Raw genomic sequence first — 22630 nt, 5'->3', positions numbered from 1 at the left:
CAAATGCTCACAAGAAGATTTGATATGAGATCAAAAACTAATGGAGAATCATTTGGTAAGAAAGAGGACTAAACCTCAATTCCAACACAACAAAGAGTGTGAGGATTCAAGAGTTCTCTAACACAAGATGAAGGATGTAAATGGAAACAAAATGCAAAGAGAAGAAAAGAAAGGAAAAAACCATGAATACACACATTGGTGATCCATGAGAAGAATAGTGAGAGAGAAATGATGGACTTCTCACCCCTAGATCTTGTCTAGGTGATCCATGGGAAAAAGGACATGGAAAACTAGCCCCTAGAGTCTGTCTAGGTGATCCATGTAAGGGAGGAGAGTGAGAAAGTCTAGCCTTATGCCGCTAGTTCCACTCAACCTCGTGCATGTGTGTGTAAGTGAGGTTAGAAGCATCTCATAGGAGTCTATGCCTGAGTATGCTACAACCTGTATATGTATAGTACAAAAGCGTGACATCTCACTCTAAGAGTCTCTGCTCTGGTTCCGAGAATAATCACCTTGCATAAAAGAAAAATGGAGACATCTCGCTCTAAGAGTATGTGCTCTGGTTCCGAGAATGACCCATTGCTCAAAAAGTGTAATGTTTATGTCATAAGCAAAGTAGAACAAGGATACCTACCTTCATCACAAAAGAAGATACCCCCAAAATGCAACAATGTCATAGATTCAAGCAAGAGAGTTTTGCACTCTTTAAGCAAGGATAAGATAGTTGAAAAGGGATATCTTGTAGTATGTGTAAAGGAGATCCTTAGAGGAGAAGAGATCTTTGTACAAAAGACATCTATCCCCGAGAGGAATTGTCTTAGATAAATATAACATCTTCTAGAATAAGACAAAGAAGAGAATAAGAATGCAATACTTCCTTCTTTTGTGAGGTGAAAGTGATTCTTAATGAAGGATGATGCTCTTTTTAACCCAATTGGGAGAGTGAATTCATTATGGATGTATTTTACCAAGTGCAAAAGAGGTTGTAGTCAAGGGCTTACACCTCTTGTAAGAGAGAATCCTTGAACAAACAACAACAAATGCATACAAGGAATAACATCAACTAATAAAGTTCACACCATCCACGAAATAGGAAAAAGTGGATCCTTAGATAAAAATAAGAAAAGATCATTGCCTCCCAAGGATAAGGACAATGAGAAGGACTTACACAATCTTCTAGGGAGAGATTTAGACATAAGCAAAATGTACTACATACTCACATGAGTTCATGCAAGCAAGACATTAGTGTATGTAAAATGCTCCTCATAAGAAGTGGGTAGGATAAGAAAGAGAATACACATCTTCTCTCATATCTAGGAAAAGAGGATTCTAAAGAAAAGATGATCAATATTTCCACACTATTACCCCATAGGAACAAGAGATAACATAGAAAAATTAGGCTATTATGTTGCTTGAAAAATATGATTGCACTTGAAATTGTACCATCATGAATGACAATGAGCCCCCAGTAAATGAGCTACCAATGTCACATAATGATGAGCAACATAATAGCCATTAATGTTATTTAAAGATATGATAGATTGAATGAGGTATTTGAATATGACATGTTGAATGCTCAACCATAAGTGAGATCAAAAACATGTATAAAATGATAAAAATTGAAGAAGGAAAGTTACGAGAAATCTTAGAAGAGAGATGAGTGTAATTTATTAGAGCCTTATCCCTGGAGGAAAGGAATTTATGATGAATAGGAGATAAAGATTCATAAGTGGATTTAGAAATTTGAGGGGATTCATAAAGAGATTTGTTCATCACCAAGATTTCCTTATGAGGGGAATGAGAGTTGATAGAAGTAGAAGATGATTTAGTTGAAGTGAGATCATCATCATTACTAAATATAGCATTCACACTGAGAGATGGTCTTTTAGATGCTTTGGTGGGCTTAGAAAGATTATATCCAAGTCCAAATGAATATTCATGCATGTTATGTTCTAAAGGAACTTTAATTCCTTGTTCATTTGTGCCACAACCATTTCCACTATAGCCACTCGTAGCCAAAACATGAAAACCACGACCATAACGATTAGCCATTTCAGAAAGAAAAGCTGGTTTTTCATAAGACAAAGAATCAAATTCTTCAGAATTAGAGGTGTGAGGAGAAGAAGTTTGAGAAGCAGCCACAAAATTATTGCTCATAGGTTCAGGTAAGACTGATTGATCTCTAGTTTCTTCCTTCTTTTTAACTTTAAGATCTCTAGGAGGAACCCTATACTCACCTACAAAGGTGGGATTAAAATCAAGAGATCCCCAATCGTCTTCTGCGAGAACCTTCTCAGGATCAAAAGCCTTTTCATGTGTAGATTCAATTCGAGAAGAATCTTCTTCAGGAACTTCAGACTCATCCAAAGAATTTTGATTATCAGAGGGTGATGATTCATCCATAGGTATCTTGTTTAACGAGTCATCACTAGAAGAGGAAGGCTTAGAAGAACTCCCTTTGGAAGTAGATGTTTGCAAACAAGCTTGAAAATTAGTATCACCTATCAAGGTATATGTCTTATTATTATAAATGAATTTAACTTGTCTATGCAATGTAGAGGGGACAGCTTGCATACTGTGAATCCAAGGTCTCCCTAATAACAAGTTGTATGTTAGATTTCCCGACATAACATGGATAGGAGTAGGCAAAGTAACAGGTCCCACTGTGATGGGTAAGGTGATAATACCTAATGAAGACTTAGCCACATTATCAAAGCCTCGAATGGGATGAGAGTCAGGCTCAATAAGGGATGTATCCACATTCATCTTATGCAATAGATTAATGCTACATACATTAAGGCCAGAACCATTATCTACCAATGTTCGTCTTATAGCAGTGTCATTTATGATAACCACAATCATCAAGGGATCATATTGATGTTGAATTTCACTAGTAGGCAACTCATCTTGAGTAAACACAATTTGAGCTTTAGGATTCATCACAGAGTTAACCAAAGACACTATATTACTACATGTATTAGGTGGAGGAACATTCAAGTCTTTCAAGGCATCTTGTAACATTCCATGATGAGCGGAAGAAGTTTGGATCAAATCCCAAAGGGATATCTTAGCAGGGGTAGCTTTAAGTTGTTCTATGAGATCATAGTCCTTACTAAGAATTTGTGAAATACGAGGAGCTTGAGGAAGAATAGGTTAGGAAGGAGGAAGTGAAGTTGGGATAACTGGAGGAGGATTAGGTTGCCTATTATTTCTTGTGTTATAGGTATGAGCAACCGCATTATAACTCTCTCTAGTCAGTTGCTTAGCATACTCATAAGGGCTCTTAGTAGAATAACCTCCTTGCACAGTAATAATAGGTTTGTTAGGAGTGCAAAAAGAATCATTAGCATAACCACCTTGAACCACTAAGATAGGCTTATTTAAAGGTTGAGAATTTTAAGAAGGACAAGCACCTTGGATAGTGAAGAGAGGTTTGTTAGGTGTTTCATTTACATGTATCAAATTGATTGAGGATGGTTTAGAGGAATGAACAAAAGTGTTGGAAGAATTGTTGATAGTCTTCTCTTGCACTAAAATCTCATCATGGATTAAATCAATTTTAGGAGAGAGACAAGGGGTAGGCATTTATGTTCTAGTAGGCAAAGTAATTCTAGGAAAGGTCATATCATCCTCTATCATCAAAGGATCTACATGGGGAATAAACTCTCTAGGAGAAGGATCAACATTACTCTCTAAAGTCTCACTCTTGAGAGGGAGATCTTTGAAAGAGATGTTAACCATCTTGCCTTGAACTAGGGTTTCCTTATGAGTAGAACCAAGTTGAGGAAAGGGAGAATAATTGAGATTCAAGGAAGGTGAGAAACTATCAAGGGAGTTTTCAATCTTGATTTCATCCCCTTTGGCTAGGGGTAGAGAATAATCTATACCTTCTTCTAATGGTTCATCCCAAATAGTGAGGTTGTTGAAAGGAACATTTGAAGTATTGTCAATTTCGGGAGAGGAGATAACATTATTTATTAATTCCTCATTCTTAGGAGGGAGAGCATCAATAGATGTGTTAAACTCATCCTCTTTCCTCAAAATATGTTCAATATGATCTTTAGGGGAGAGAGAATTAAGGAAATTGCTCATTATTTCATCTTCTTTCTCTAAGGGATGCTTATGGGTAAGACAAACTTTAGGAGAAGGGTAAGCATTTATCATTAATTCATCATCTCTAGTTGGAATTTTGTTGGAAAAGGAAATGCCATCACTAGGGAATGTAGGGATAATGTCATCTTCTTGATGCTTAGGAAGGAGATCTTTGAAAGAAGTGTTCATAACCTCTTGTTGCACTAACATGCCCCCATTGGAAGGACCAACTTTAGGAGAAAATAAGTCAATGTCCATCAATACCTTTTCACTTAGAGAGGCATCATGTAGGGAAGGTGAAGTAACATTAAGAAAGGTGTTTATGATATTATTCTCTTCCTCTAGGATAGCTAAATAGGAAGGGCACATTTCAGGAGAATTGTCAAGATCACTCTTAAAGTCTTCATCCTTAGAGCACGGGAGAGTCTCAAAGGGATTGGAAGAAACTCTTTTAGGCACTAAAATGTTGTTATAGATGGGGGGAGGTTCTTTAGGAGAAGGAAAAATTGAAACAAGGGAAGCTAACCCATTATCACATCTATGAAATGAATGCATCATGACAACAATTTTCCTCTTTTCAAATGATAACACATGCAAAATAGAAGGAAATGTTTAATTCTAACTGATGAGAGCACTTAGAATGTAGATTTAGAAAATGAAATTTATGATTCAAATGAGTTCCTAAATCAGATTTAAAATTAATTATGCTATCCACAAGTTCAACTTTGAATTTTAGCAAAAATTTCCTCTAAATTTTTGAATTTTGCAAGAAATTAAAACTTGTAAATACAAATTTGAATTTGAAATAGCATAAACACTCAAATTTGAAAACATAAATCAGAATTAGAGAAGATTGAGTTCATGTCGGGTTCACCAAAATGTGTAAGGGAAAAAGTGACACTAAGCAAACATGCCCTAATCTCACTTTCAATCACACACTTGTGGAATACGAAAGAGCCTAGAGGTATCACACAATTGGCTACTTCTTTTTGTGGAAGAGAGAGACATGGGCTACCTATTAGGATTTCTATTCCTTTGTTGCAAATGATAGATAGAATGATACAAGTTCAACTATTAACCCTAAAGTGTAAGTATGAACTAGTAACTTTGAGCACAAGATTGTAGAATTGAGATTTAAACAATGGAAAGCTGTAAACACAAGGACAAGACAAGAATGTAGATGCGTACCTGGGATTAAAATCTGAGTGGAAATGTTCAGGACGGGGGCGCAGGCGCCACTGTCCTGATTCTGCACCTGAAACTATTGTTTTGCAACCTGAAAAGCTGTCAGAAAAATGTTGAAACTTTTGTCTGATAGAAGGACCAGGGCACCCAGCGCCCCTGTCCCAGGGACCAGGGCGCCCAGTGCCCCTGTCCTGGAAGGACCAGGGCACCCCGCGCCCCTGTCCTAGTCTTTTGCTCTACAATTTGGTGTGAAGTTCAGTCTCCGTCTGCTTCCGTCGGATCTGCAACTTGCGGCGTCGTCCGAATCCTGAAACCTGCACTTATATCTGAAAAGGTATGGTGGGCGGCTATATAGGGTTTTGCCTTAGTCAAACCCCCACTTTGGTGATTTCCACCTCCATGAATAGCCAAGTTGTATTGTAAAAGTAGTGTGTGTGCAGACCTTGTGTGTGTGCAAGATCCTAAAATGCAAGTAAGCAAACTAGAGCAACCTAGAAAGTAAACCCTAATTGCTTGCAAATGATAATGTAAATGCTCCAAATCAAGATGTAAAGAGATCTAAAGCATGAATACAAGTGATATAATGAGGCTTATGCAAAGACATGAAAACAACATGAAATCATACCCAACCCCAAGGGAGGGGTACAAGCCAATCTTCAGTCGGTGATCCCCTATTGCTCTTCAATGTCTTCAAAGCCCTAAATGGATGGATGAAATTGATGAATGCTTGATAGATGGATGTTGAATGTTGTTGAAGTCTCCAAAGATCTGCTCTTTCGCTGCATAGAAGGTCCCTGAAACCAAATTCCCATCCTTTCCAATGAAGAAAGAGAGCTCTTATGTATGAAACCCTAGGTCTTAATTCCAACTTTTGGCCGACCTAGAGATTGAATCTCCCACCAATTTCTTGGGGTTAAGCTTTATTTTATGATTGGATCGCGCTCCTAAAATTTCGGGAAAAATGTCCGGGACCGTGTGCACTCCGGGCGCCATGGTCTGGGCAACTTTTCACCAAATTTTTAGGGCCGTCAGATATGATGATTTTAGAGAGAATCCCGAAGTTACAGGTGATTTCGAGATGTTTTGACCCCCGAAATCAAGCCCCCAAGTTCAAAATAGGACCTAATTAGGGTTTTTGATTAAATGATGTATTGGAGGAATAAAATGAAAGGGGCACACTTTAATGAAAGGGCCCAACTTTATAATGTGGAAGATGATGAAATAGGACCTTAGACCTAATTAATTTGATTAATTAAGTGCTAAAGGGGAAATGCAATGCAAAATGCAAAATGCGCCAAGGCGGGTGCTAAACTAGGTGTGAAATTGTACTGCTTTAGCAAGTGCGTACAATTTACGACGCTACACTTTCTCAAGAAAATCTTTCACATCCTCTACAGTGTCTCTTGCTTCAACCTTCTTATACTCAACATAAATTTTTGCTTTAACATCTTTCTGACCTACATCATCAACTGAAGCTTGAGATTCCATAGATGGCATTGAATCCATAGGCTGATCTAGAGGATTTTGTGTATCCTCATCCTCATTACCATTACCTACCTCCTCTTCACCATTATTCAAATCATCTTGCTGCTCATGTTTATCTATATCTTTATTTTTTGAAACAGAGGCAGTATTCACATTAGCTTGATTATCTTTTGGTTGATCATTTTTCTCTCTTAGAATGGATGATACAACATCATATTGATTCCTCTCCAAAATTGGTTTCAAGATTGCCTCAGTATCCTTTATTACTTCACTTAATTCCCCAATCATAATCTTATTAATTCTTATTTTTCTCCTAAAATGCTTTTGGTCCTCTTTGCGTATTCTCTTTATTTCCTCTACTGCAAGTACTAGACATATACTAACTATTACATACTCCTTTAACCTTTCATCTCTTCTTTAGCAATATTTCTTCTCATTTCTTGAATATCATATAAGCTTTTTGGAATTTTCGACATTATTTCTACAAGAGCTCTATTAAAAATGTTCAAATATTTGATTATGGCTTCTTCTAAAGTTCTCTTGCCAACATCATCAAACTTGTCATAATATTTTAAAAGAGCTTTCAAATTACCTTGCATAGTGACAGCCTCTTCAACTTCTTGGACTAACATACCAGGCTTATGAGAATATATCTTCACCTTCTTGCTGGCTAAAACTTCATCAGAGGGCTTAGTCTTAGAAACTTTTGCAGCTTTGGTGCCCTTGGTCTTCATTTTCTTCACCTCTTCAACAAATTCAGTCTCCTCATCATCCTTTATAGAGACATATGCTCTTGTGCCCTTTTCTTTCTTCCTCTTCTCACCCTTACCGGATGGCTTGGCTGGAGATTTTGCTATGCTGGTTAGCTTTTGAGAACTGGAGGAAGGTGCAGAGCCCTTAGATAGTCTAGATCTTGCAGATGATATTGTCGAAGTAGATTTTTTAACCTTGGTTGCCTCAGCTTGCTCTCTCCTCTTCCTAGCTTCCTTGACAGCTTCTGCAATGATCCCAATACTTTATGGATGGCGCTCTACTTCCTTTGTTACTTTCTAGATCATCTTAGGCTTCTTCAACTCCCTATGCAATTGAAAATCCTTCTTAGCAAAGGTGCCAACCTCTCCTCAGAGGTATCAATTGGCTTACTAACAAGTATTGAGCATACACCTCCAATATTTTCTCATCTACCTCATTCCCATTGGCATGATCCATACAGTCCTGGGTTCAATAGCCTCCATCAAACATTGGTCAATCTCAACCATGAAGCAAATGGTGTCCTGATATTTCTCCATAATAGACTTAGGGATTCTTTCCCTGGCTTGCATCATGCTTTGAAAATTATTGAAGTAACCCCTTAGTGCAGTTCTCTGAGTTTTGGCATCTCCAAGGCTATACAAAAGATCTCTAATTTGGACTGTGACCGGTCTATCACTATCCCATTGTATATTGTCAATCCCTAGAATTTCATTCATAAAATAGAAGAATAGGCATAGAATCAAAGTACAAAATTTAAAAGTGTTCTTCTTTTCTTTCTTGGTTGCAGTGAGATTCTCCATCAACTGGTTCTAGAGAAATTCACATAAGTCATAATCCTTGTTCTACTTCACCATCTCATATGCAGCATATATGGTAGTGTTAGAGACTGAATTCTCCCTTCTGGAGTGATAGACTTTGTATCTGATGACCATGGAAGCAAATCTCACATTTGGTTCAATGATGTCATTAATAGTCGTGGCCCATTTATCAAAATTAGAACTAGTTACATCAATAACCATCTAATTCTTCACAAGCTGGAGCATGGGTAGACCATTGCATGAGCTAAAACCAGTTACAACTTAGATTGCATCCTTTGTGATCTTGAACAGCAGGTTCAACCATATGAATGCATCATGAATTCGGCTCAAAACATATTGGACCCACTCATTTTCATCAAACACCAAAAACCTAACAACCTATGTGAAGCTCTTTTCCTTCAAGGCACCGAATTCGGGCTTAATTTTGAAATTCTCTCCCAGAATGTGATTAGAATACAAATTTAGCAATCGGGATCCTCCTAATTATTTAATATTTGCATGAATGTATGCACTAATATTCTCAACATGAAGCACACTATACAGAACAAATTAAAATACACCTTGAGGATCATCTTCTACTGATTTTAAAGGGTTTTTTTTTTAATTTGGGCCAAGATCTTTCAGTGATTTCAAATAGCAATGGTGTATCCATCTTTAGAAATATCAAATTCACAATCTTGACAGAGAAATACCTTATTTTGCTAGATTAGGGTTTCTTCATCGAATCACCTTCGTACTATGATCTCTTTGGAAATCTCTTCGTAGAGCTCACTTCTACTCTCTCTACTAGAATGCAAAGTGACAAATGAAAGAATAGGGTTTCCTTTTATCATCCGCGAACCTAAATTTTTGAAGTAATAAATGCACTTTGCCTTAATTATTCTACATATCCTGCATACACAGACAGTCTCTCAAGAATTCTTCTATGGATCTTCAAGTTTTCTCATATTCTTCTGGAACTCCTTCCAAAATATTAGCACTACTAGAATATAGCTAAAGGCAATTTGTCAATCTTTTGGCATCACTGCTAGAAAGGGAGAAAAGGATTTGCATGTAAACTCCCCTTAGGCCAAAGGCCTCAAACTAATTCCCAGATGAATTTCCACCATCGAATCCAAGTGTGGATTCATTCCCTACATCATTATCGCTCTTTTTAACCCATGTCTTCTTCATTTCATCTCTTATATCCTCCACTTTTTCTTTGCCTTTATCATTTGCCTACACATTCTTGTTCTTGTCTGCCAAACCATTCCTATTCAGATTTTTGCTTCTGCAGTATCTTGCAATGTGACAGGATTTGTTACAATTGTAGCATACAACATTTCCTTTTCTAGGATAGAAGTTCATCTGATTTCCTCTTGATCTACACTGATTAGAAATGTGTCCAAACCTACCACATGCATAACATCTAAAATTTCTTCTATTTAGAAAGTTATTCATCACACTTGTGCATTCACTTGACTTATGACCATATTTATTGCATTTGAAACATTGACCAGAGAAGGATGGACCATTTTGATTTATTCTATTTCTGCACTGAATAGATTTATGACCAAATTTATTGCAAACAAAACAATTACCATTGAATTTTTGAGCATTAGGTTGTCTTACTGGAGACCTTCTAGGCTTGTTCTTTTGATTTGTTGACTTAGGATTGCTTTGACTAGATCCGAAGCTTTCACCTTTCTCAAATCCAAGACCTCTCATGTCTTCTGCATCCTTCTGGCTATCAAGCATCTCATTGAGTTTGGCTGAATTGATCCTAAACTTCTCCTTGTATTCATTTGCATCTTCAAGGTCACATATAAGAATAAGAATTTGCTTTGCAATTTCTTCTTTGGTTTCATGCAGATCATGCTCTAGTTGGCCAATCTCATAACCAAGTCTATTGCATTCATCAGATCTTTCTTTCAAGGATTGATTAAGATTCTCTTAATTCTTCTTTCTTCCCTCAATCTCCTTGGTCAATTTTATCACTATAGATTCCATCTCATGCTTCAGGGTTGCATTCTCTCCTGCAAGCTTCTCACATTCCTATTTCTTCTCCTTCAAGGTCTGACTTAGATGATCATTATCCATGATTTTTCTTTCTTTCTATTTTAGCTAATCAACAAGTTCCTTTCTCTTTTCTCTAGATTTATCCAATTGCCCTTTCAATGACTGAATGAAGTTTTCAGCATCTCTAAGATTCTCTTGCGGTTCCCAGACTTCAGTTTTGGATTGATCCAGATCATCTAGTACCACTAAAAGTTGTTTATGAATAATACTGGCATCCATTGAATTGTTTTCCCGGATCTTCCTCAAGTTGTTAAACTTCTTTCGAGGAACTAGGATCTGATACCAATTCTTGGAATAAGTAAACACTGAGAAAGGGGCATGAATCAGTCTTCTGCAAATTTTATTCTTAGTAAAGTCATTCAACCCCTTAATGCATTTGAACAAAGGAAATATATAAAAGCATGAAGCAAAGAACCACAACAACATCATAACATGAGGATTTTTATATGTGGAAACCTGATTAAGGGAAAAACCATGGTGGGGATGAACCCACAAGATAATTATACTATGTTAAAGGTATTACAAGGGAAAGCACATGCATTTGGGCACACTGCCCAGAGCTCACTGCTCAATTTACAAAGCAAGGAGGGCTACAACCCTTGGGAAGGCTCACTACTTTACAATATCTTTTACAAAAGATAATTGGAATGTCTGAACTAAAAAATAACATCTACCCATGCCAAAGTACAGTTTCAATTAAGCACAAAACACTTAATCTCACACTGCTCTATCCCAATATTCTGCAATATTCTGTAGCACAAATCCTTCTTTTGCGCATGTGAAACTATGCACAATCGATCACAAATACTTTCTACACTCCCATCGATATCCAAAATGATCATATCCATCAGTCTTATATATCCTCAACATGAAATTAGGTCTTCTACATGTCGGCTTCAAGAATACTATACAAATAATGAAACATGTATACATAGTCAACTCAATCCAAACTCCAATGCATATGCAGACCAAAAATAATTGTCCACATGCTTCCCAAATGTTGGCTAAACATACTTAATCACAAAAACAATCACCAAAATTACTCCATCAATTTCGCACAATGATCAATTATCCAAGTCGTCCATACCACACTGTTCAACCCAAAAACTTGTACATCGGATCTTCTAACTCACACAACAATCATCACCAGAGGCTAAGATTCTAAAATAAGGTACTCTAGACTCTAACTGTCTTCCTCTAGCTTCGCAACATAAAATATTCAACAAAAATGAAATGCAAACCAAAATTCTACACTTTGTCGGATGCTTTGTTCTATCTCGTTGAACTTAACCAAATCTTCATTCTCACTTCCATTAGGATCAGATCACACACTACAGATAGAATAACTAACTTGGGTCAAGCCATCAATGACAACACCAAATGACATGTGCAGTGTCTCTTGCCAACAATAGCAACCTCTGCTAAAAACATAATCATGACAACTGGTACAAAATAATAACTACAGATACTTCAACACTAAATCCCACACAATGGATGTCAAATCCCACATAGCTAATGTCTGGACCAAAAGAGATTTGGGCCACATTGTTTGACATCAATGACAACAAAGCACACATGTAACAATCTCCCCCTTTGTCATTGATTGCAAACAACCAAAAATGTTTTCACCTCAATCCTTTTTGGAAAAAAATAACCAATAACAACTCCCCCTAACAATAACATTACCGAACTAGATAACAAAACAAATTTTAGTACCTGTCTCCAATAACAACTCCCCCTGATAGATAAAAAAAAAATTCAACACCTTTCTCTTCCTTTGCCATCAAGGACAAAGGCCAAAACAAAAAACACCAAAATCATTCAAAATCACTCGGCCAGATATCTTTGATTTGTTTCTTGAACTTGATCATTGAGGCCTTCCAAGAATGAGTAGTAGCATCAAGAATATTACTCTCTCACACAATCAATATATTTATTTACTACATCATCAAAATAATTTATGTTTTTAGCAATCTTCTCAACACTCTCTACTTCAACCAACAACCTCAAATAAGAAGAAAGTTTTAACTCCATGTCAGCTCTCAGCTCACCAGACATTCTCATAAACTCATCTCTCTATCTAAACTAAATAATTTAAAAATTCTTTCTCAATAACAACATGCTCATATGATACATAATTGTGATATGAATCTCCAACAGACTTCACACTGTCCAGCTTCTGAATCATTTCAGGCACCGTGTCCTTTATAAGCTCATCATCATCAATTTCTTCACCTTCTTTTTGCACCACTTTAGCTTCCTCACTTTGAGCAAATTTATATTCAATCTTCATCTCCTCTTCTTCATCATCAGTATATATCTCCTCTAAAGATAGCCTTCTAGATTTATTTACTTTCTTCTCCAACTTCATCATACCGAACCTTCCAAGAATCTCTTCCCTAGTTCCAAATCTCTTAGCATTTTAATCCTTTGGAATCTTTTGAAGTTTCTTATCTAACCTCATTCACTCATATTTTGAAGCTTCATAAGGTAGTTTAGTTTCTCAAGAAACTCTAGGAGCCACAACTTCTAAAATCCAGTCATCTTTATTTACCAAAAATATAATGTCATTCTCATACCAATCTAAAACTTTAGGAGGAACCCAATTCCTCAAAACCAACACATTTTTGAGCTTCTCAAAGAAATTATTTCACATATTAGAGCTATCATCCAAACCATCTAAGTAACCCTTAATTTGACATCCAATAGGCATATCTCCTCTCCATACAACATTCTCAACACCAGTTCAAAGTATTCAGAAAATAGAAAACTAAGTAGACAAACAGAGAACCATATCAAAATGGATACATATCACTCTTTGCCATCTTGATATTATTGAAAAAATGTTGTCTCAAAATCTCACATAGATCATATTCAACATTTTCCTTGACCATCTTGTAAGCCACATATACTCTAGTAGACAGATAAGAACCTTCTCTAACCTGTAATAAACTTTAAATGATATCCCCATTGTTGCATACCTGACATCTACAACTCTAATAGAATCAATTCTCAAAGCTCTTCCATATAATATTACTCTGGTCAATTGATTCACTTCAATATTATTTACAAATTTCAATATTGACACTTCTCTTATTGCACATAAACTTGTCACAACTTGTAGCACTTCCTTCAAAATCAAGTATGGTTTATCAAGCTAGATATGTTCATCATGAATTATGCTAAGAACAATTCTAATAATTTCTTCATCTTCAAACATCGAGAAATAATTCCAAGTATCCAAACCCTTGTGGCCTAGGCTACCGAATTCATTTTTCAACCTTTGTGAATTGTCAGCCAAATTACTCTACCTAAAATCCCTAATCTTCCCACAATCATACTCTTGTAGAACAACATGAATATACTGACAAACATCCTCTTTAAGAATAACGTGATCATCAACACCAAAAAAATCTCTAATCGAATCTATATCCAACTGAATAAAAGATTTTTGTAGACACCTAAATTGCCTTGCATAATTAAATAAATATTTTTATTTATTTAATTATTTTATCCTAAGTCTTCTATTAATTAAATATTTTTTTATTTTTTTACGCCGAGAGGCATACCACTACAACAACAGGCATCTGTCATAAACTTTTATTCATCGTCGCATTAAATCTCACTGCTGAGTTTAATCACCATCGCTCACTTACAATATTGCGGTATCTTCCTCCATGTTACATGTTTGACGTGTCTTTGTCCAGACTAAATTAGTTATTTGGAAATAGATGAATTTTGCAACAAAAAATGGTTACCATCCAACTTCGCATTTATGTTCTACCAATAATGATGCCAGTTTCCACGTGTCTTCTTTGTAATGCAAGGAGAGACATTTATGATACTAGTGGAAGCTTTGAATTTGCATGCCAACCTTTCAATTTGCATGATATCGATTTCAAAGGCTTCCACACTCTACATTTGAAAACATTTTATCGCACCGCTCTGTGAACTTCAGATTGAATCTCTTCAGTGTACGTATGTTATAGGCAATTTTACTGTTATAGGTATGTTTTTGTATTAGTGTATTGCTTATACTGACAAATATTATCACAGTTTTAACTTGCACTGAATTTTTCACCTCGAATTCAACATTGCAACGACAAATAGTTATTATAACAATAGAAGCTTCCAAATTGCATGATAAGCTTCCTGTGTAATGTGAAGATTTTGCAGTCTATCAACTACTTTGTGCAGCGAACTTGACATGAAATCTCTTCATATAGGCATTTTCCATTCCTTACACTAACAAATATTACCTTGCAGTGAATTTTGGAAGGTTCGCATTCTGTTTAGATGATTTGTATTTCATAATTCACTATTTATGCATTGCAGAGAATCAACGTTGCACTTCGGCTTCTTCTCCTTTTCTTCATACTTTTCAGATTAAGAACTGCTCAAACAAACAGGTATGCATCATAACAGTATTGTTTACTCCTGCACTTGTATTTTTCTTCTCATCCTCTTATAAACCAACATATCTTTCTGAACATACAATGGCTTTCCTCTCTTTCCTCTATGTGCATTTATTTAGAAGGCACATAGTCAATAGAAGTACTCAAGCCAAAATGTGTTCTACAGCCGCTCCTCAATTTTCCTTGAGGACTACCACCGTGCACTAAGATAATCTCATGTAGTTTTATGAATGTCCAAAACTATGTATTGATATCGACTACCCTTGGACTCATCACTTTTATAGGAAGTTTTGAAAACATATTCAACAAATAGTTGCTCTGCAAGTCTCTGATGTATTCTAATATAATATATTTATGACTCTCTGTGTTAATGATGTAATACAAACAAGTCTTGATGCCCAAGGCCATTGCATGGCAATTTGCAAGGGTTGAAAACCTAAACATAATCCTACTGATTGGAGCTGCAATTTTCATGCATTTACTCTATAAACCCTAAATCCTTTCTCATTTCCCATGATGGGTCATGCTTGCTACTGCACCCTCCTGCAACAATACACGTATCAGCTTAAACTCGTTATGTTTTACTGTATGAGAAACTAATTTAATTATACTATTTAAATTTAAAATATTTAACACTAAATATTTAAATTTATACTATTGAATATATAAAAAAATAGTGAAATTAATTATTGAAAGTGGATATCTATACTTAGTGGTATTGTTCTTTATACGCCGACTGCATTCGTTTATACTGATAAATATTATCATACTTTTCAGTTCGCAGTGAATTTGGAAGGTTCAAATTCTGTTTACCAACTTCCTCGCCCAGCTAAATAGGTACATAATGTCTGCACCAACCCATTAATTTTGATGACATGCATCTCATTTTTAATTTATCGTCATTGAAAATTTCAACCTTCAATATAAAATTATGCATTTTAAAAAAATATAGAATATTGTTTTATCAATACAGCTGAAGAATTAATATTTCATATTTTTTGAATTATTTTCTTTTTAAAATAAATTTGAAATTTTTGAAATGGTGTTATTATTACAAGTATTGAAATATCATTAACTTTGCCAATAGATTAATTGTTTTTAAAAATAGATTTAAATTATTGAATGTGATGAACAAAGATTGTAGGAGATTATAAATAGCCATTGTTTGTATGACATCATGAACACACAGACTCATAAATATATTATATTAAACTAAAGTAATAATAATCCAATAGTAATAATTTCCATCTTGCATATTTGTTTACTATTTTAGATTGTACATAAATAATGATATTGTTGTTTATTTTTTAGGTTTTGTCTTTGAAAGTTCATATTTATACATAGCTTTTAAATTGATATATAGTTATCATTTGTTGAAAATAATTTTTTATTCAATTTATGTTTTTTTTAAATAGATGGATGGACATTGTTACAATGAAGAGTTTTGTAACGACAAAGTGGAAAGTCAAAAATCTGTGAATTCTCCTCCAACCCCGACTGAGTCGTCAAGTTCAAACATATTCACCCCTTCATTTATGGATACAGCATTCCATGGAATCGAACATCATATCCATGGTATTCTTGATCATTTAGAAAATATTGTTGTTGAGATAGCAGCAATTAATGATCGAGACATGCAGCAAGTCCGTGACATTCAAGAAATGATGCATTTTTTAAATTTCAAGGTTCAACCATTGGACCAGTTTTTCAAAGAGATCGCACATGATGAAATGCAATTTCAAGGAGAACATTGTAGGGAAATCAAAGAAGGCTTTGTTCTTTTCCTCAATCAATAAATAATGCAAAAAGGATCATCCTTCACAGTATATATGTACATAACATATGCATAGTGTCTCTTCAGAGTTTTAAGTCTTTAGATTTTAGTTTTTGTTTTTAGTGAGTTGAGTTTGGCTTTAGACTTTAGTTTGTCCTCTTAATTGTTGAGTTTGTTTTGATGTATATGTATGTGGAAAGGTAATTCCACATTTTGTAAAAATCAATTGTACATGGTTTTCTAAACTATGAAATACATGGATAATAAATTTTCCACAAAAATTATTTCTTTCATTTCTTGCACTTGCACATTCTTTTTCAAAATGTATTGAATTCAATTATATTTAATTGTCAACTAATAATATAAAACTATAATTTATTTATGAGTCTCTTTGTTAATGATATAATACAAACAATGGCTATCTACCTCACTACAAAAGTTTGAATTCAATTTTGTATACAAGGACTAAATAATTTGAATTAGGAAAAGAACGTGTCACAATTCAATTAAACATTAACTACAAAAATATTGAATTCAATTATATTTAAAAATCAACTAATAATATTCTACTATAATACATTTATGAGTCTTTGTGTAATGATGTAATACAAACAATGGCTATCAACCTCACTACAAAAGTTTGAATTCAATTTTGTATACAAGGACTAAATAATTTGAATTAGGAAAAGAACATGTCACAATTCAATTAAACATTAACTACAAAAATATTGAATTCAATTATATTTAAAAATCAACTAATAATATTCTACTATAATATATTTATGAGTCTTTGTGTAATGATGTAATACAAACAATGGCTATCAACCTCACTACAAAAGTTTGAGTTCAATTTTGTATACAAGGACTAAATAAATTGTATTACGCAAAGAAAGTGTCAAAATTCAATTAAACATTATATAGATCAATGTATATCACTCATATATTTTTAATTTGTTTAACAAATTTATAGAAATGGGTCGATCGAAGAAATATTTTGAATCTAAAAAATAAAGAAAGGAATATAAAAGAGAATATCAAAGAGAATATCAGAGATAATATATGAAACGAAAAAATGAACAAATGTCAGATGCCTAAAAGGAAGAGCAAAAGAGGTGAAGGAATGAAACGGAAAGAGCTACATATGCATCTAGAAGATTACAAATTTCAACCCAAGAATTACCGGCACAACATAGTGAATCTGAAATTTTACATTTCATTACATGTCAACAACTAGTTCGAGATGCACAGCCACAAGAAATCGGTTTTCAGGAGGAAACTATCCAAACAACATTGAATCCAAATAACACACAAAATGTTGGAAATATTCGAGAAGGGGAATCCCAACTGCCAATCGATTTCAATACAGAAAACACTCCAAATCCAAATGGATTACTTCGCACTAAATTTAAAAAGGTGCAAATGACATTTCGTAATCATTTATATGCCTACCAATCACCTTGCATGTGTCATATTTGCCAAGAATCTTATATTGGAATGAAAGTATATCAAAATCCGGAAGGACCTGTTTGCAACAGATGCAAGCAAGAGAGAGGAATAAACAGATTATCAGCTATCAATAATATGGATCCCGGACCCCAACCACCTGAACTAGCATGCTTGACGCAAGTAGAAGAAATTCTTATCGCACGCTTAAATCCAATATTACAAGTTACGCATGCCACAGGTGGTCAATTCAAATATAAAGGACATACAATTAGCTTTCCACAACACATTGAAAAAATAGCAGAAAAATTGCCACATTCTATTACAAGCTTGCCAATAATTATAGTGCGAAGGAAATATCAACGCGGGACGAGTTACAATTTTATAGTAAACAGAGACCATGTGTATAGAGCACTACAGTACAAAATTCAGAATGACAAATTTTATGCAGACGTCACGATTGATACATGTGCACTAGAAAATTTATCAGAAGGATGTGATCAAAATATATTTGAACAGCGGAAAACTGTAAACATGGAATTAGATTCTGACACAAATGAAATTTGGTTTGTCGGACAGCTCTTGGAAACTAAAGAAGAAAACATTATTGATCACACGACATCGATGGCATCAAAACCACCAAATGCACAAAGAGAGATGGAGTTGATTCGTGCATGGATTAACAACAATAACACACATCCATCATCATTGATCGAGTGGCCATCGATTGGTGGATCTCCAATCAACGAATATACTACATTAGGACTACTAGATATGGTATTCCCGACATTGTCTCCCAATGGGAAATGTGACTGGTTGGAGCCTCGAATAAAACAAGTACATCTCCATGAATATGCAAAGCATCTAATTCAATACAGAGATAACCATTTTGGGAAGCATCCCAAGTTCCAATATTACATTACAAATATGATTATGAGGCATCGAGCACAAACGTCAACTTTTGTTTTCATCAAAAGAAATCTAGGTGAATTGCCAATCACTATAATGGAACTACGTAAGCATATGGAGAATATTCCAAACTCACATTTAGCTGATAGGTTGATGCAATTTGGTACAACTCTAAGAGGTACAAGATCTTACTGGACAAAATGTCGAGCAGAACTAACAGACATGCTACATCAGATTGGAACACCGACTATATTTTTCACTTTAAGTGCCATAGATTTGTATTGGCCAGACTTACATGCACTCATGCCAAGTATAACACCATCAAATCCACGTGAAGCTCAGTTATGGCGAAAAAAAAATGTCATTGATTATCCACATATTGTTGCACAATACATGCATCTACGAAACTCCAATTTTAGAAAACATGTCCTTGAGAAAGGATTAGATGTTAGAGATTATTGGTATCGATATGAATGGCAACATAGAGGATCTCCACATGTACATGGATTTCTCTAGATACATGGATCACCAGACATGGATAACATTGATTGGTCGAATGATGTACAACAAAAAAATGCAGAAAAATATTTTGACAGCATTGTTCATGCATGGAACCCTAGAGAAGATTGACATCAACGAAATCTCCAGGTATGTTTGCAACTATTCATTGATCTTTGCAAAAACCTTCAGTATCAACATACTTATAAAATCATAAATTAATCATTTCAAAATTTATTTGCAGCCATTTCAAGATTTCTCCTTCCATCCATGTCTCAAAAACACAAGACAGCTTGCAGAAGCTGATTTTGAAAATGACTATGAAGAAATACTCAACATAGTTGAAAGACATACGATGTGCAAAGAAGGAGCATGTCTATGTAAGAAAAAAGAAAGAATGGTTTACAAGTAATGTTTTTGGTAAGAAATTTAATTTGACAACAATTTTCATAATAGAATACATTGAAATATTATACAACCAACTGACACTTTTAACCAACAGATACAATGCTCCTTGGCCAATTAATTTGCATGGTTCAAAAATGTACAATGATCCACAAATGGGTGACAAGAAGTTTGAACCCGCATGAAATGATGATAGAGTAAATACACACAATAGGTACATACTACAACTTTGGAGAGCAAACATTGATTGGCAACCCGTTCTCTCTAGACATGCAGTAATTAAATACATCGCAAAGTATGCAGCGAAATCAGAGAAAAGTTTTGAAACATACCAACAGATGTTACTACGGTTGGCAAATATTGAAAACCCAGATGATTCTGCAACAAAGGCTTATCAAAAACTACTAACTGAAACAATAATTGAGAGAGACATTGGAGCACAAGAAATGAGCCACATGCTATTGGAATTGCCATTGGTAGAAAGTAGCAGAAAATTTATTAATTTGAATGTCTCCACTAAAGTTTTCAAGCGCGTGGTAGAAGATGTTGAAAAAAATGATGATGAACAGACAGTCTCATTCATAGATGCATATCGAAACAGGCCATTTTCTATGGAAGCAATATCATTAATTGATGCAGCAAAATCATGGATATACAATCCGAATAGAAAAAGCAAGAAAAAATGGAATGTGAGGAAAAGAGCAACTATTGTCAGAGTATTCCCTAGGTTCGTGTCCATTCCCCCACGTGGATCAGAGAAATGGTTCACATTTTGTTTTTCAGAATTGCTACTATACAAACCTTTTCGCAACATTGAAAGGGACATTGGGAATAATAATGATACAATACAAACAAATTGGGATAACTTCAATTACAATCAATGGCACATGCAACGGACAATAGAAACCGAGAATGATGACAACATTGAACTTTCTGAAACTGAAGAAAATGATACTAGGCAAGAAGAAGCAATAGAAAACAAGTGGGAGATAATATCTAGGCTTCATCATGGCCAATTAATGCAAACTTCAGAGTTTGAAATGCTCAGCAGGAGGGACTTAGATAAAGAGACAAATTGGTCCATTGATTATGAAGGTGAAGAATATACTGACAAGGCCATGAATTTCATTGCCACTGTCAAAACTATTGGTTCTCTCATCCATGATGATATACCACAGATTGTCAACTATCACAACCTCAGCAATCAACAGGAACAGGCACTCAATATTATCATTTCGCACAACCTTACTAATGGAACAAAGCCTCCTTTATTCATGATAATTCAAGGTACAGCTGGAACAGGAAAATCACATTTAATAGGCGCTATAAATGAAGCACTAAAAAATGCTTCCATGCCAAATTGATCTCCTCTACTTGTGCTTGCACCAACCGGAGTTGTTACCTTCAATATAGGAGCATCGACCATTCATTCAAGACTAAGAATACCCATAAGAGATTTTATAGATCTTCAGGGAACAAGACTAACTACCTTCCAAGAAGAGATGGCACATGTCACATATATCTTGATCGATGAAATGAGTTTTATTGGCGAAAGGTTATTGGAGAACATAGATGCACGTCTACACCAAGCTTTTCCTTCTAATGCTAATGAAAATTTCGCAGGTATGTCTTCTATGAAATTTTAAAAAATTATAATTATTCCATTCTATTGCAACTATTGTACTATAGAAATGTTTAAATGTGAATATCATGATACAGACAAAGTAAGGTAGTTAAGAGTTCTAAAAAATGTTCAAGAATATCCATGATTCTGGTTGGTGATCTTAGACAATTGCCTCCAGCCAACGATAGGCCACCATCTAATAGCAGAAGTCGGGCAAAACTTTTGTGGGAACAATTTACAACTATTATTACTTTGGATCATATCTATCAACAAGAAGGCCAAGGCAGTGACCAAAACAGTTTCGACAACTGTTAATGAACATAAGAGATGCAAAACCAACATTGGATGATTGGATATTACTAATGACAAGGTCTTCTATGACAATTGATACAACAACCAGCCAAGAATTTGATAGTTGTGTGCATTTATTTTCAACAAACGACAATGTTCACAACCACAACAAGAAAAAATTACAATCATTAAAAAATCCAGTTGCATGGAGCATTGCATCAAAAGTACGAAATGTTATTGCTAACCAAAGTGGAATGGATGATGAACTTGATGTAGAATTATTATTATTCAAAAATGCCAGAGTAATGTTGACATCAAATCTATGGATAGAAGCAAGACTTGTCAACGGAGCTTTAGGAAATATTAGAAAAATTGTTTATAAACCAGGAAGTGCACCACCTCAACCACCAGCATACGTGTTAGTTGAATTTGACAATTACTCCAGACTACCATTCGATGATCATCATCCATCCTCAATTCCAGTTCCAGCAATTGAAAGAGGTGGTTCTTCTCAATACCAATGTGCTTGGCATGGGCACTAATGATACACAAATCTCAAGGGCTCACTCTTCAAAAGGCTACCATCGATATAGGGCCAAATGAAAGAACTGGTCTCACATTTGTGGCAATCTCTCACATGAAAAGCTTCCAGGGCCTACGGATCATGCCACCATTCAACTATGATAGGTATGAGAAATTTAACAAAGGCAAACAAATCATTAGCAGGAAAAGAGAAGAAGAAAGGCTTCAATCCATCCAGAACAATTCATGTAAGTTTTGCTTTCATGAAGTACATCTATTTTCCACTTACTTGAATGCTACTATATTATGAAAATTAAAACCTGTTAATGACAATCACTATTTTCAATAATAAAAATGA

The 22630-nt window shown here is 35.0% G+C and overlaps 1 protein-coding gene across 1 annotated transcript; it reads left to right on the top strand.

The window, feature by feature from the left end:
* Window positions 1-18074: 18074 nt before the first annotated feature.
* On the top strand, window positions 18075-19448 carry LOC131037537 (uncharacterized). Its single transcript, XM_057969725.1, has one exon. The coding sequence runs from the start codon at window positions 18075-18077 to the stop codon at window positions 19446-19448; it is 1374 nt and encodes a 457-aa protein (XP_057825708.1).
* The last annotated feature ends 3182 nt before the right edge of the window (window positions 19449-22630 follow it).

The sequence above is a fragment of the Cryptomeria japonica genome, chromosome 6 (genome assembly GCF_030272615.1).
Source record: "Cryptomeria japonica chromosome 6, Sugi_1.0, whole genome shotgun sequence".
NCBI classification, from domain to species: Eukaryota; Viridiplantae; Streptophyta; class Pinopsida; order Cupressales; family Cupressaceae; genus Cryptomeria; species Cryptomeria japonica.
The sequence above is the reverse complement of the archived record's forward strand: the minus strand, read 5'-3'. Positions and strand labels throughout refer to the sequence as shown.

Coding starts and splice junctions, on each gene's coding strand:
- LOC131037537 (XM_057969725.1), top strand. CDS start 18,075: ATGAAAGTATATCAAAATCCGGAAGGACCTGTTTGCAACAGATGCAAG.